Raw genomic sequence first — 17543 nt, 5'->3', positions numbered from 1 at the left:
GTTTGCGCTGGCTTTCGGAGACTCTTATTTTGAGCGATGGAGCGGCACTTTTATTGTGAAGACAGGAACTGTGCAGTCAGTCTTTAGGCTTGTGACGGGATGTACGTTTGAAATAAAAAAGTGTCTTTTTTCCTTCACACTTTTGATTGATTGATTGATTGAAACTTGTATTAGTAGATTGCACAGTACAGTACATATTCCGTACAATTGACCACTAAATGGTAACACCCCAATAAGTTTTTCAACTTGTTTAAGTCAGGTCATGTGACCGCCTGGCTCTGTTTGATTGGTCCAACGTCACCAGTGACTGCATCTGATTGGTGGAACGGAGTGAACGTCACCAGTGACTGTATTTGTTGAAACGCAGGCACTATGACAGACCAAAACAAACAAAGTGTGCATTAACAGATCGATTAAAATGAGTAGCGAGTAGCGAGCTGAATGTAGATAAAAGTAGCGGAGTAAAAGTAGCGTTTCTTCTCTATAAATATACTCAAGTAAAAGTAAAAGTAAGTTGCATTAAAACTACTCTTAGAAGTACAATTTATCCCAAAAGTTACTCAAGTAGATGTAACGGAGTAAATGTAGCGCGTTGCTACCCACCTCTGCATGCTAAGCTAACTTGCTACAAGCTAAGGCTTTGTATTCAAGATGGTGTGAAGCCTTAGATCTAAACACTAAACAATACTGAACACACAAGTTTTCAGTGTTTATGGCGTGTTAAGCTAACCGTCTTGTTTCTGAAATGTCATATTTCGGGTCGTTGTACGACCTGGGGACAAAATCTAGCTATTTTCTTTGTTTTCAACATGCTAGGCTAAGTTGCTACAAGCTGATTCAAGGTTTAGACAATACAAAACACGCACGTTTGTAGTGTTTACTGTGTTAACCGAACTAGAAAGTTTCATATTTTGGGTGGTTGTTCTACCAGACCACAAAGTCTGGCTATATTTTGTGTTTCTGACATGCTAAGCTAACTTGCTGCAAGCTAAGGCTTTGTATTCAAGATGGTGTGAAGCCTTAGATCTAAACAATACCAAACACACAAGTTTTCAGGGTTTATGGCATGTTAAGCTAAGCGGCTCGTTTCTGAAATGTCATATTTCGGGTTGTTGTGCGACCTGGGGACAAAATCTAGCAACTTTCTTTGTTTTCAACATGCTATGCTAAGTTGCTACAAGCTGATTCAAGGTTTAAACAATACAAAACACGCACGTTTCTAGTGTTTACTGTGTTAACCTAACTAGAAAGTTTCATATTTTGGCTGGTTGTGTTACCTGACCACAAAGTCAAGCTACATTTTGTGTTTTTGACATGCTACGCTAACTTGCCGCAAGCTAAGGCTTTGTATTCAAGATGGTGTGAAGCCTTAGATCTAAACAATACTAAACACACAAGTTTTCAGGGTTTATGGCATGTTAAGCTATCCGGCTCGTTTCTGAAATGTCATATTTCGGGTCGTTGTGCGACCTTGGGACAAAACCTAGCTACTTTCTTTGTTTTCAACATGCTAAGCTAAGTTGCTACAAGCTGATTCAAGGTTTAAACAATACAAAACACGCACGTTTCTAGTGTTTACTGTGTTAACCTAACTAGAAAGTTTCATATTTCGGTTGGTTGTGTTACTTGACCAAAATGTCAAGCTACATTTTGTGTTTTTTACATGCTAAGCTAACTTGCTGAGGCTTCTTATTTTGAGATACCTTGACTCTGTTTATTTTGTTTTAAAGGTAATACTCATACGTTTTTGTTAAAACAACTGCACAATTTCAAAGTCTGCGATTTTTTTTTTATTCCAGTAAACCGGGCACACATGCAGTCTCAGGGTGTCCAGTTCTCCCAGAATGCAACGGTACCTGCACCTTCCATGAACGACTGCAGCAGCGACGTGACACAGGTTCGCTACCATCAAAAGTAACTTTTATTCGAAACTTTATGACAGTTGAGGATGGTAAAACGTGACTTGAAACACTGGCGGTTTTAACCTCTTAAGGCCCAAGCTGTTTGTTTACATGCTTTTTTCTTAATTTCCCTTTGGAAAAAAAGGTATCACATTATACGCAGAGGTGTGGACATTGCAAAAAAAAAAAAAGCTAAGATAAAAATAAAAGCTGAGATAGGCTCCAGCGACCCCCCGCGACTCCAAAAGGGACAAGCGGTAGAAAATGGATGGATGGAAAAATTAAAAAATACTAAAAACTAGTGAAATCAACTCGCTGCATTGGCAGATTTTACTTGACAAGACATCCTAAATTAAGACTATAAATTTAGAAATTAGCAGGATTTTTAAGATATAAATAAGTATTTTATTCTGAAAACAAGCATTATTCCACTTGCATTTTTTTTTACATTAATCATTCTGGAGATGTTGAAGAATCTTTATTTTAACCTCTTAAGGCCCAAGCTGTTTGTTTACATGCTTTTTTCTTAATTTCCCTTTGCTGTTTGGGCTTATTGGACCCTAATTAGAATACAAACTAAGAATCACCTTTTGATATGATGTACTTAGTCCATAAGTACACAAACGTGTACTTCATGTTTAGTGACATGCTAATTCTTGTTTTTACACTTTTTTTTTTCCAATTCCATTGTATGTTATACCCTTCTGACACCACCAGATGGCAGTATAAGTGTCCACATAAGTGGCCATAAGGCCCCAATTCAGTAGTGTACACAATTTTGGAAATAAGAGCTAAAAGGTGCTGTCCACGCATGTGGCAACTAAGCCTTTAGAGGTTTTAAGATAGAGGGAGTTTGACCCTGGAACAGATCACTTCTGTGTCCTTGATTTTCACCTGATTTGTCTTTGGCCCAGGTCGGCGATGTGGACCCCGAGTGCGGCATCAGCGGCGTGACGAGTGACAGCACCGAGACCGATGCCGCCGCCGTTTCGGACACGGATGACCTCCTGGTTGCCACGGATACACCGCCACCGGTGCTCGCCACGGACCCTCTCATGGACGCCTCCATCCTCAGGTCTATAACGCTCCGTCCCATCAGCGGCGAGCGACCAAGCTTGTCTTTACACTAACGCAGTCTTTGTGTCGCCGCAGTCCCAGCCACGTGTCCCTGGAGCTGGACAGCGAGGACGACGGCGCAGAGAGGACTAGCCCCGCCCCCGACCTTGGTTGCACTCGCAGCCTCTCCGCCTCCTCAGCGCCTGTCCCCGCCTCCAAAGTAACAAACGTGCGGCTGCGCTCCTATTCGTACTCCAAAGTCGGCCTGCGTCCTTCCCGCTTCGTCCAGGATGGACACGCTTGCAGCACGGGTCAGTACCTCATCACTCTTTTCTCCCTTCAGGCCAACTTTTTACAAACTAACCCGCCTTCTAAGAGCGCTCAGGCGAGTGTGTGCGATTGATGTGTGTGTGCGGTGCGTGTCCTGTCCTGTAGATGTGCCATCTCACGGCGTCAGCCACAGTCGATCTCTCCTTCAGGCCCTCTCTCTGTCTAAGTCTCTGTCCCTGCTGCACCCTTCTAGTAAGTACTGGACCGCCCTCGGAGCCACGCCAGGCTCTGCTTTGCTAGCATGTCCGCGTCAGAGCTTTTATTTGTGCGAGTGTAACTTGAATGTGCCAGTGACAGGACGCTTTAAATGACATTTTTTTTTACCACAAACGTGTTCCTAGCCCCTTCCTGCTGTGACCCTGACAGGACTTGCCCACACTGGCTTCCACGGTACTCAGTTTTAGTCCTCGTATTTGGTTCAACGCTTAAAAATGTGTGTTTTAATAATGTTAAAATAGTTATTTTGCACACCCAAGATACATAATTGATCAAAACTAAAAGTGTATTACAACTAAATACCACTGCGGCCCAAAAAAAGCACAGCTGAGAAACACTTTTTTTTAGCTGTTTTCTAACCATTTTGACTTCGCGGCCCAAATTTTCCACATCAGCACAAATTATACTGTTCCTCTTTAGCAGTGGGGGCCCCCCCGTGGGGTTGCGGTGCGATGCGCATGTGACCCCGGGGGACACACTATCAGTATCATGCTTTAAACCAGGGGTGCTCATTACGACGATCGCGATCTACCGGTTGATCTCGGAGGGTGTGTCAGTCGATCACCAGCCAGGCATTAAAAAAATAGTCCTAAAAATGAGCGATCATAAATCTTCACTATGACGTCACTTTCGTCACTTGATTGACATTCACGGCACCCGAGGGTCTTCTGAGATGACGCTGGCTGCTGCCAGCTCATTAAAATTACCGACTGGAAGGCGAGAAACACTTTATTTCAACAGACTCTGGCGCCGTACCTGTCGTCAAAACTCCAAAGACCGACTGCACAGTTGCACAATAAAAGCTCTGCTTCATCCTGCCTGCGCTACCAAAATAAGAGTCTCAGAAAGCTGGCGTGCACAAGCTAGCAAGCTACGGAGTTTGCCGACACTGTATTTCTTGTAAAGTGTATACAAAGGAGTACGGAAGCTGGACAAATAAGATGCCAAAAACCAACCACTTTCATGTGGTATTGGACAGAAAGGAGGACTTTTTTTCTCCTCCATTCGAAAATGCGGACGTTATAATCACCACTGTCTGATTCCAATCAATGCAAATCATCACAATCAGGTAATACACCAACTTATATTCTTGTCTTCATGAAAGAAAGGAATCTATATGTATTAAACATGCTTGTATTATCTTTAACCACCTTTAACTTATTAACAATATTAACTATATGTGTTAAACATGCTTGTATTATCTTTAACCACCTTTAAGTTGTTAACAATATTAACTATGTGTTAAACATGCTTGTATTATCTTTAACCACCTTTAAGTTGTTAACAATATTAACTATATGTGTTAAACATGCTTGTTTTATCTTTAACCACCTTTAAGTTGTTAACAATATTAACTATTTGTGTTAAACATGCTTGTATTATTTTTAACCACCTTTAACTTGTTAACAATATTAACTATATGTGTTAAACATGCTTGCATTATCTTTAAACACCTTTAACTTGTTAACAATATTAACTATATGTATTAAACATACTTGTATTATCATTAAACACCTTTAATGTATTAACAATATTAACTATATGTGTTAAACATGCTTGCATTATCATTAAACACCTTTAACTTGTTAACAAAAACATATATTTCATAAATAAGTAAATATAAATTATATATATGAATGAGGTAGATCCCCACGACTTGATCAATTGAAAAGTAGCTCGCCTGCAGAAAAAGTGTGAGCACCCCTGCTTTAAACCCAGCTTCGAAAAGCTGAGCACTACAAAATGTGCTGAGTGTCGCCATTAATCCTGATTACTTTATTTTAGTGACAAAAATAAATAAAAATCAACTCCAATTGTTTTATATGTTGTGCTTTCGAGTTAATGTTGCTGATCAGTCTGAATTTATTGCAAATTGTTGAGTGTTTTAAATTGTATTTTTCAGTATCAAATGATTTAAGTCGGTCAAAAAAAATGTTTTGTTTAAATAAGGATTACTTTTTTTTTCAGGAAAATTTATGCACTTTAAATATGTTACAGACTAAAATAATATTAATAAACTTATTTGTTGTAAGTTAATCTATATATATATATATATATTTTTTTTTTTTTCTCTTTAATGTTAAGGATACAATGTTATGCAGAGGTGTACTTATAACAATTTTATACTGTTATTTATAGTCGCGGCGGAGAGTCGGGGGGAGGGCGTAACAGAAAATAATAGAGAAGCGCTGCACTAATATCTCGTTTATGCCTGTTAATTGGTTCCGGGCCTGACCATGATGAATAAATGTTCGCAAAGTAGGATTTATTATTTATTAAAAAAAGTAATTGCTGGAGCATAAACAAACTGTTGGTGAATAAATTGGTGCTGATACAAAATTCTAATTATTTTTTTATTATTTTTTTCAAGTAAATTACATTTATTATGCTCAGAATGTAACAATACGCAGCATTACTCATATGAACTAATACAAACAACTTTCCCTAGTCATGGTGCAAAAAAAAACGACAACAAAAATCCAACCAACACAAAACACGGTCACACATAACAAAACCTGCTCACTGAACTTAGTGGATACTATAAAATAAATTCTAATTATACATCATCAACTCCGACAAAAAAAAGTACTGCCCGAATCCCGCTGCTTCTGCCGGCCACAGATTCACGTAAAATCTAATGATGCCACGTTACAGTACCTTTACACTTTACACTTTAACGATCACTCCAGCAGCACTGAGAGCAGACTCAGCCAAACTACCTGTATGTAATGTTGCAATTTTCAATGCCAACAAAGCAACTGACAAAAAAAAAAAATGCTACTAGCTTGATGCTAGTACACACTGGCTTTGCTATTGACATGCTACTGATTAGCATTAGCGGTTTTACAGGGTGATTTCAACACCTCCGGATTTGCTAATGAAAACTACAACTAAGATGCGCGTTACAATCAAACGTCTGGTGCATAACAAGTACAATACTTACAGTATTAACACTTTTTTTGGACGCAACAAAAGACTAGATTTAGCAAACACTAATCCATACACTACTGCCATCTAACGTCTCAGACTTGCAACTGTAACTGAAACTCAGAAATGTGATCATTAAACAATAGAGATGTCCGATAATATCGAACTGCCGATATTATCGGCCGATAAATGCTTTAAAATGTAAAATCGGAAATTATCGGTATCGGTGTCAAAAAGTAAAATTTATGACTTTTTAAAACGCCGTTGTACGAAGTGGTACACGGACGTAGGGAGAAGTACAGAGCGCCAATAAACCTTAAAGGCACTGCCTTTGCGTGCCGGCCCAATCACATAATATCTACGGCTTTTCACACACACAAGTGAATGCAAAGCATACTGGTCACACTGAGGGTGGCCGTATAAACAACTTTAACACTGTTACAAATATGCGCCACACTGTGAACCCACACCAAACAAGAAAGACAAACACATTTCGGGAGAACATCCGCACCGTAACACAACATAAACACAACAGAACAAGTACCCAGAACCCCTTGCAGCACTAACTCGTCCGGGACGCTACCACCTCAACCCCGCCCCCTCAACCCCGCCCACCTCAACCTCCTCATGCTCTCTCAGGGAGAGCATGTCCCAAATTCCAAGCTGCTGTTTTGAGGCATGTTAAAAAAAAATAATGCACTTTGTGACTTCAATAATAATAAATATGGCAGTGCCATGTTGGCATTTTTTTGCCATAACTTGAGTTGATTTATTTTGGAAAACCTTGTTACATTGTTTAATGCATCCAGCAGGGAATCACAACAAAATTAGGCATAATAATGTGTTAATTCCACGACTGTATATATCGGTATCAGTTGATATTGGAATCGGTAATATTGGAATATCGGCAAAAAAAGCCATTATCGGACATCTCAATTAAACAACATCATCGACTCATTTTTAAATGTCGCAATAAAATAATCAGTTTTTACTATCAAAAACATGTAATATTTATTAACACAAAAGTACCGAGAATTGGTACCGGTATTGATTCCCAGATACCGGGAATTTGTACCGTATCAGTTCAATACCCATCCCTAGCCTCACCTACGCAGTATTTATTGATATATTATTTAAATTCATATTTTTTTTAAATAGGCACCTTTTTATCTTGCCTTGCAGTAAATTATAAGGGTATCAATATAGCAGCATTGTTGTGAAAGTGAAACATCTTTGGATGCAGGGCCTTAGGTTGTGTACATGTACCTAATTTTGTGGCCGACTTTGTGTACAGTATATGGGCTTCAAGTGCAACAAGGTGTCTGTACTGTAACAATATTGATGTGTGTGTTTGCATGTGTGGCGGCATGTGGATTGTCGTAACAAAGCTAGCCGGACATGACCGTCATGACCGCTGACTGCGCTTCAGCCTTGGCCCGCACACCCAAACCTGCAACATGTGTGTGATGAATGACGTTTAAGAAGAAATGTTAACACTAAATCTTCATTTTTTGTGTCCGCAGAGCAAAAAGCCTCAGAGCAGCCGCATGAGAAAAGGTACATTTTAAGTTGATTGCTTGCGTTATCTTCCATTCTAACAGCCTGGGTGACGCCTGTCCGTAACCACGGCAACCATGTTGCTTGGCAGCTTTCCTTTTGGTGTTCACTGGTGTTATAACCCCCCCTCCCTACACGCACACACACACACACTATGGAGGTGTACGCACACTTACAGTATCAGTGTGACCCTGAGCTACTGCACTTTTGCTCTCAGATATGAGCGACGGCCTCAAGGGCGCAAAACCGAAATGTGATGAGTGAGGAATGTCCCGCCGTGACGGAAGCCTCGCTTTTAACCCGTTTTTTAAAAAGATTTTATTATGCCCTTTTTCTTCCAAAAAAAAATTCATTAAAAAAAAAATGTTTCTCTTTAGTTTGAGGATTTTTTATACCTTTGCCAAGCACATATGCATTTAAAAAAAAAAAACTTGTGTCAATTTCTCTGTTGGTCAGTTTGATGTTAAATTATTTTTTTAAAAAACCTACAAACCAATTTCCATGAAACACATAGTGAGTTTAAAGCTCACATGTTACACTTTGAAATAGGACTGGGCGATAAAACCATATCAGTATTGTGGAAGTTGTCTCCTCGCAACTCCACTGTAGACACGGCACAAGAGCCAGGCGTGCAGTTTTAACAACGTTTTTAATGTGCATTTATTTGAGTCCAACTCTTTCTCCAGCAGAACGTGCTATCCTCTCTCTCCTCCTGCTCCCGGCCGCTTACTGTCAAAGACAACAGATGATTAGATTACCACGTACCACCTGTGAAATCTAATCATACTTGCCAACCTTGAGACCTCCGATTTCGGGAGGTGTGGGGGGCGTGGTTGGGGCCAGGGCGTGGTTAAGAGGGGAGGAGTATATTTACAGCTAGAATTCACCAAGTCAAGTATTTCATATATATATATATATATAAGAAATACTTGACTTTCAGTGAATTCTAGCTATATATATATATATATATATATATATATATATATATATATATATATATATATATATATATATATATATATGAAATACTTGACTTTCAGTGAATTCTAGCTATATATATATATATAATATATTTATTTTATATATATATATATATATATATATATATATATATAAGAGAAATACTTGAATTTCAGTGTTCATTTATTTACACATATACACACACATAACACTCATCTACTCATTGTTGAGTTAAGGGTTGAATTGTCCATCCTTGTTCTATTCTCTGTCACTATTTTTCTAACCATGCTGAACACCCTCTCTGATGATGCATTCTGCTTCGTCTCCTTGTTGTGTGCGCAGTTGTGCACTGCACTCTCTAAAAGCCGTAGATGTTATTGTCACATATGCATGTACAGTAGATGGCAGTATTGTCCTGTTTAAGAGTCTCACAACATTGCTGTTTACGGCAGACGAACTGCTTTACGGTAGACGAAAACGTGACCGCTGTTGTTGTGTGTTGTTGCCGCGCTGGGAGGACGTTAATGAAACTGCCTAACAATAAACCCACATAAGAAGCCAAGAACTCGCCCTCGATCATTCTACAGTTAAAACGTCATTGGGCAGGCACGCTGTTTATATTGTGGGAAAGCGGACTCAGGTCCGCATGGAGGTGGAGGGGGCGTGGCCTCCAGCTCCGCCTGAATTTCGTGAGATTTTCGGGAGAAAATTTGTCCCGGGAGGTTTTCGGGAGAGGCGCTGAATTTTGGGAGTCTCCCGGAAAATCCGGGAGGGTTGGCAAAGCAAGTATGAATCTAATCACCTGCCAGCTGTGTCTCGCCGTCAGCGCTGCCACGCCCCCGTCTGATGGTGCTCTGTCCTCAGCACCACGGACAGAGGCGGTGACCTTTGCTCCTGCAGGCAGCGCTGGCAACATCTCCCTCCACAAGTATATAGCGCGACAGACACTTAATTGATATCAATAAAAAAAATGCGTTCGATAAAATGTTCAATCGTTTTTTTTTCTTCTTCTTCGGAAGAAAGCGGAAGTTGCCAAGCAAGGTTGGTTGCATGAACAAAGGCACTCGCTCTCTGTTGTCTGTAGTTGTCTGGCAATTGATTCTTTGCATGGAGTGAGAAGAGAAAGTAAAAATGAAAAAAGTGTGTATAAAACGGGAAAAGCCACCTGGAGAGTATGGCGGGTTTTTGGGGAGATTTTAAAAGGGACCGTAGTCAAACCAATGTGGTCTGTAAATGATGCAATACCGGTAATATCGCAACACCTTAGCCGCGCTCACCATTTAGAGCAGTGGTGCCCAACCACTGGTCTGCAGACCGGTACCGGTCCGTGAAGCATTTGCTACCGGGCCGCAGAGAAACATAAAATAATTTATAAAGGACTGCATGTTCTTCAACTTAACTTTGGCCTGTCCCACTAGACCAGGGGTGTCAAACTTGTTTTCATTGAGGGCCACACCGCAGTCATGGCTGCCAATAGAGGTCCGCTTGTAACAGTAAGTAATTAATGAATTTGTCTATGAATTTGAATATTTTACATTTTTTTAACGTAAGAAATCTGTGGATTTGACTACTGTTTTTTACAGAAAAGAACTGGCAGCTTAGTTGCCAGACTTTTACTGTAAAATATATGGTGGTTTTTTATTATTATTATTTTTACAACATATCACTGTAAATAAAAAATATAGTACAGCTGTTTAATTTTATTTTGGCAACTCAGCTGACAGTTTTTTTTACCATAATAAAATGTGATACCATAAAAAAGTGGATTTAAAAAAAAAAAAAAGACAGCTCAGTCGACAGAATTTTACTGTAAAAAAAACAAACATTGGTATTTTTCTTTTTTCAACTTACAGTAATATACTGTAAAAAACTCCCTAAATTTTACAGTAAAATTTATTGGTCATTTTTATATAGGTAGTGTACAATTTGATGGATAACTTGTTTCAAAACCACAAGTTAAGCAGATATTATTTATGGTGGTATTTTATTATTATTATTTTTACAACATATCACTGTAAATAAAAAATACAGTACAGCTGTTTAATTTTATTTTGGCAACTCAGCTGACAGCTTTTTTACCATAATAAAATGTGATACCATAAAAAAGTGGATTTAAAAAAAAAAAAAAGACAGCTCAGTCGACAGAATTTTACTGTAAAAAAAACAAACATTGGTATTTTTCTTTTTTCAATTTACAGTAATATACTGTAAAAAAAACTCCCTAAATTTTACAGTAAAATTTATTGGTCATTTTTATATAGGTAGTGTACAATTTGATGGATAACTTGCTTCAAAACCACAAGTTAAGCAGATATTATTTATGGTGGTATTTTATTATTATTATTTTTACAACATATCACTGTAAATAAAAAATACAGTACAGCTGTTTAATTTTATTTTGGCAACTCAGCTGACAGCTTTTTTACCATAATAAAATGTGATACCATAAAAAAGTGGATTTAAAAATTAAAAAAAGACAGCTCAGTCGACAGAATTTTACTGTAAAAAAACAAACATTGGTATTTTTCTTTTTTCACCTTACAGTAATATGCTGTAAAAAACTCCCTAAATTTTACAGTAAAATGTATTGATCATTTTTATAGTGTACAATTTGATGGATAACTTGCTTCAAAACCATAAGTAAAGCAGATATTATTTATTTGGATTTTGACCAACATAGTTCGATAATATTTGTTGCAATATTGGACACTATTTTTTTTTCCACTGTTAAACTTTAAAAAAAAAAAATGAATACCTTTAGTAAGAAAATAAGAAAATAAAGAAAGAAAATAAGGTATTTTATTGACACATTATTTCCAGGCTTTTGCGGGTCATATAAAATGTTGAGTTTGACACCTGTGCACTAGACACACCGATGATGTACAATAAAACTCCTCATAGGAAGTTGCCATTTGTTATAACTTTGTGACATGAAAAAATGCACATTAATGAACATATCAAAAATAAATGTGACAGATTGTAGCCAAAGGCTAATTTCCATCAGCATTTAATTGCAAAGAAACAAGCCCAGGGCTCCCACTAATTCAGCGATATAGTGAGTTGTATTTTTCACAAGTGGGAAGCCGGTCCCTGAAAATAATGTCTACATTAAACAGGTCCGTGGTGCAAAAAAGGTTGGGGACCACTGCTTTAGAGCACAGCTGTAACTAAACCTGCAGAAAATAGTTCTTCTCAGGTTTCTCTGTGTTTACATTTTCACACTTTGCACTATTTTCTTACAAGTATTTCTTACATATTCCTTATTTCTGCATCTTATTTGAAGAGTTTATTGTTAAATATTCAATGTTTTTGCAATTTTGTTTATTATGAGTGTTTTCCATGCTTGTGTTGACATTTCCTTTCTGTCTTGATAGCTGAGGGGATTATAATCAGCGGAAGGTTACATTTGAAATTAAAGCTGCAAGCAGCGTTGGTCGGGCCCGCAGATTTGGCAGGTGCTAGTCCTAAGTGTCCCAATACTTTTGTCAAGTTGTAGTCCTAAGTGTCCCAATACTTTTGTCAAGTTGTAGTCCTAAGTGTCCCAATACTTTTGTCCATTGTAGGTGTCCCAATACTTTTGTCCAGTGGTAGTCCTAAGTGTCCCAATACTTTTGTCAAGTTTTAATCCTAAATTTCCCAATACTTTTGGCCAGTTTTAGTCCTAAGTGTCCCAAAACTTTTGTCCAGTTTTAGTCCTAAGTGTCCCAATACTTTTGTCCAGTTGTAGTCCTAAGTGTACCAATACTTTTGTCCAGTGTAAGCGTCCCAATACTTTTGTCCAGTGGTAGTCCTAAGTGTCCCAATACTTTTGTCAAGTTTTAGTCCTAAGTGTCCCAATACTTTTGTCAAGTTTTAGTCCTAAGTGTCCCAATACTTTTGTCATTGCAAAAGGACTCCCTTTGGGAGTCCTTTTACAATGGGCCATGCGGGCCCTAATAAAAACGTTTACATTTCATATATTTTTCTCTTGGTTCTTATTTTTGAAAGGTCATGAAAAAGTATGAATAATTATCGATATCAACAGAGTTTTTAGCCATATTGCCCAGCCCTATTTTGAAATCTGTTTGACCCCTGACGAAGGCCGGATGGCTGAAACACGTCAGTGCTGAGTCAGGTCCATTAATAATGCCGTAAATAATAAATGGACTCAACAGGATAAGAGAATGTTTTGGTTTTTTGCAATGTTCTTTTTTTGTGTGACCTATTCCAAAGAGCACCACTTTTTTTTTGATGACTGCTACATTTTTTGGAGGTTTTGGCAGCTTTCCTCTTAAATCCTTTTTTCAACATTGTGAAGGGTTGTTGGTGGGTGAACTCATTTAATCATTGTCACTAGTACAGCGACATTTTAACCCATTCTCTTGAGGGGCAGTGGGCCGTAACTGGCTGGTTTCGGTTCAACACCTTGGTCGGTGAAGTATCGCCCTACGTGGGGGACTGAGTGGGCAATGTGGGCGAAGTGTCCTGCTCATTGAGATTTGAGTACCCGTAGTGTATGAAATGGTGCAAGAGTATATGGGAAGTGGTTATAAGTGTGTGTGGAGAGCTTACAAAGACTTTAAATTAGGGCTGTCAAACAAATTAAATATTTTGTCTGTCGCCAACTCATAATTACTGTATTTTCTGGACTATAGAGCACAACATTTTACAACAAATAGATATTTCCCATATATTAGCCACATTTGACTATAAGCTGCAGATATGTATGTTGTAAAATTAGTTATTTACATATAAATATTTTGTAATTGTTTATTTACATACCATAACTGTTTCCAAACGTTGTCTGTAACACGGCAGTAAAACGGCTGATCAAACAAAACAGAAGTCATCGTCATGGACCCACTAGCTGCGGAACCTAGCTCTCCAATCAGCTAAACAGACGCAATACTCTTAATAATAATTTTGTGAATCTAAAACAATACAAGCCCTGCGATGAGGTGGCGACTTGTCCAGGGTGTACCCCGCATTCCGCCCGATTGTAGCTGAGATAGGCTCTAGCGCCCCCCGCGACCCCAAAGGGAATAAGCGGTAGAAAATGGATGGCTGGATAAAACAATACAAAAATAATGCCATTGTAAGTTAATAATACTTTGATTGATTGATTGAAACTTTTATTAGTAGATTGCACAGTACAGTACATATTCCGTACAATTGACCACTAAATGGTAACACCCCAATACGTTTTTCAACTTGTTTAAGTCGGCGTCCACGTTAATCAATTCATGGTACGAACACACTCGTAAATGTGTTAGCATATTAGCTAAAGCCAACGACGCTCGCTTCATTACATCACGATAGCACGTACAAATATGCATGAAAACACTCCGGCTAGTAAGTAAGAATTGTTTTAGTTATATTGTAAAACGTACAAAACCCAAAACCAGTGAAATTGGCACGTTGTGTAAATCGTAAATAAAAACAGAATACAATAATCTGCTTGGAGTGATGAATGAGGTATCCATACGAGTGGAAATGCTGTGGACGATTGGAAAACGAAACGGCACTTCTACTTCCGGTTCAAAGCTTTAAACAGCAGGAAACACTGTAGCCATTCGCCCAGTAGTGGGAAAACTCGTTAAAAAAGATGGCGCCATAATACAAACAGTAACAGACCGTTTCAATGTATTTGCATATGTTTAATGAAAACTGGGGATGTCCGATAATGGCTTTTTGCCGATATCCGATATTCCGATATTGTCCAACTCTTTAATTACCGATACCGATATCAACCGATACCGATATATGGAGTCGTGGAATTAACTCATTATTATGCCTAATTTGGACAACCAGGTATGGTGAAGATAAGGTACTTTTAAAAATTTTTTGATAAAATAAGATAAATTAATTAAAAACATTTTCTTGAATAAAAAAAGAAAGTAAAACAATATAAAAACAGTTACATAGAAACTAGTAATTAATGAAAATGAGTAAAATTAACTGTTAAAGGTTAGTACTATTAGTGGACCAGCAGCACGCACAATCATGTGTGCTTACGGACTGTATCCCTTGCAGACTGTATTGATATATATTGATATATAATGTAGGAACCAGAATATTAATAACAGAAAGAAACAACCCTTTTGTGTGAATGAGTGTAAATGGGGGAGGGAGGTTTTTTGGGGTTGGTGTACTAATTGTAAGTGTACCTTGTGTTTTTATGTTGATTTAATAAAAAATAAAAAAAACGATACCGATAATTAAAAAAAACGATACCGATAATTTCCGATATTACATTTTAACGCATTTATCGGACATCTCTAATGAAAACTATTATCACTACGGCCGTCAGCAAAGAAAAATCAGGAAATTAGCGTTTTACAAGCCGCACAATTGAAAGCGTTGGAAAAAAGTAGCAGCTTTTAGTCCGGATTTACGGTAATTGGGATAATCGCAGATAGATTTACGTTTTGTATATATAATATGTGTACTTCAGATCGACCGTTTTTAAGTGTTTGATACTATCAACATGAGACTGGACATGGTACAAAACACTCAGGATAATGAAGGGAACAACCTAATATTGGAAATTAACACACATTTTGGGTGGAATAAAAAACTATTTTCTTTACAGTGGCGTACCAGAAAGCCTTCAAAACTAACAAACTGTTTTTTTTGTTCAATGTTATTTCCTTGTATTTGTATTTATCTTTTGACTTTCAGGAATGGTGTTGAGAGTGAAACCCACTCACTCGTCTGATCATATTTTTGCCACAATCACACAGCTTTCTGCCCTTTTTTTCACAAACTGCTTCTTTCTGGCTTCCTTTTGGCTTTATTGTGTGAAAAACATTCAGACATATTGTTTTCTACACCAAAATTCATCTATTTATTATTCAACTTATTATTATCATTCTTCTCCAGATTTTGGCACACTCTGCCTTTCACATTTTTCACCCGATTCAAATCGTTCCAACTTCAAACTGTTCAGCCTAAAAAATTCCCGGATTTTCCAGAATTCCAGGTTTTCCGGGACATTTTTCCCATTCAAAATGAATTGGCCATTTGTCAAACTTCCACCATTTCCACACTTTTCAACCAATTCAAACCATTCCACCTTCCAGAAAATTCAAATTTCCATTTTTCCAAGTTCAAAAAAATTCCAGGACTTTCCAGAATTCCTGGTTTTCCAAAGCCCTATTTTCACCCTTTTTTCTGGCAACTACTCCTTCTACATTTTTCAACCCACTTCAACCGTTCCACAGTCAAATCATTCGTCTTAATCAGGACATAAAACAAAGTTGTTTTTTGAACTGGAAAAATTCCCGTTTTTCCCGAAATTCCGTAATACCATTCCTCAATTAAAAATGTTACTATTTTAACATTTCTCGACCGATTTGAAAAATTCTAACACCAACTTATTCACAACATTCAAATTTTTTAGCGTTTTCCAAAAAAATCCTGCTTTTCCCGAAATTCCCTAATACCATTTACTACTTCAATATTTCTTGCCCGATTTAAACAATTCCAACACCAACCAATTCAGCTCATTCAGGACATTCATGCTCCTAATCATTTAAAAAAAATATTGCTTTTCCCAAAATTCACACATTTCCAGGAAGTTCCCATTGAAATGAATGGGACATTTTCCAAGTTGCACAATTCCCACATTTTTCAACCTATTCAAACTAGAGATGTCCGATAATATCGGACATCTCTAAATGCATAAAATGCTTTAAAATGTAATATCGGAAATTATCGGTATCGGTTTCAAAAAGTAAAATTTATGACTCTTTAAAACGCCGCTGCACGGAGTGGTACAAGGACGTAGGGAGAAGTACAGAGCAGTTGCGTCTCCCAGTCATACTTGGAGACTCCCGAATTTCAATGCCCCTCCCGACACTCTCCTGGGGCAACCCTTCTCCCGAATTTCTCCCGATTTCCACCTAGACAACAATATTGGGGGCGTGCCTTAAAGGCACTGCATTTGCATGCCGGCCCAATCACATAATATCTACGGCTTTTCACACACACACACACACAAGTGAATGCAACGCATACTTGGTCAACAGCCATACAGGTCACACTGACGGTGGCCGTATAAACAACTTTAACACTGTTACAAATATGCGCCACACTGTGAAGCCACACCAAACAAGAATGACAAACACATATCGGGAGAACATCCGCACCGTAACACAACACAACAAATACCCAGAACCCCTTGCAGCACTAACTCTTCCGGGACGCTACAATATACACCCCCCGCAATATACCCCCCCACCTCAACCTCCTCCTGCTCTCTCAGGGAGAGCATGTCCCAAATTCCAAGCTGCTGTTTTGAGGCATGTTAAAAAAATAATGCACTTTGTGACTTCAATAATAAATATGTCAGTGCCATAACTTGAGTTGATTTATTTTGGAAAACCTTGTTACATTGTTTAATGCATCCAGCGGGGCATCACAACAAAATTAGGCATAATAATGTGTTAATTCCACGACTGTATATATCGGTATCGGTTGATATCAGAATCGGTAATTAAGAGTTGGACAATATCGGAATATCGGCAAAAAAGCCATCATCGGACATCTCTAATTCAAACCATTCCAACATTAACACATTGCTCTTATCCTGGACATTCAAAGTAACACTTTCCC

At 38.1% G+C, this 17543-nt stretch overlaps 1 protein-coding gene across 3 annotated transcripts in view; it reads left to right on the top strand.

The window, feature by feature from the left end:
* Nucleotides 1-17543, top strand: part of arhgef28a (Rho guanine nucleotide exchange factor (GEF) 28a) — a 156080-nt gene that overhangs the window by 47615 nt on the left and 90922 nt on the right. For 2 of the 3 annotated variants that reach the window (XM_061966516.1, XM_061966515.1), the window contains exons 6-9: nt 1800-1897; nt 2816-2976; nt 3054-3268; nt 7955-7988. In XM_061966516.1, coding sequence (XP_061822500.1) covers nt 1800-1897; nt 2816-2976; nt 3054-3268; nt 7955-7988 — 508 coding nt within the window. Of the gene's footprint in view, nt 1-1799; nt 1898-2815; nt 2977-3053; nt 3269-3392; nt 3480-7954; nt 7989-17543 lie in introns of all 3 variants that reach the window. The other variant, XM_061966514.1, reaches the window with a different exon arrangement.

Source organism: Nerophis lumbriciformis, linkage group LG11 (assembly GCF_033978685.3).
Source record: "Nerophis lumbriciformis linkage group LG11, RoL_Nlum_v2.1, whole genome shotgun sequence".
Lineage (NCBI taxonomy): Eukaryota > Metazoa > Chordata > Actinopteri > Syngnathiformes > Syngnathidae > Nerophis > Nerophis lumbriciformis.
Note: the sequence above shows the minus strand (reverse complement) of the source record. Positions and strands in the feature narration are given on the sequence as shown.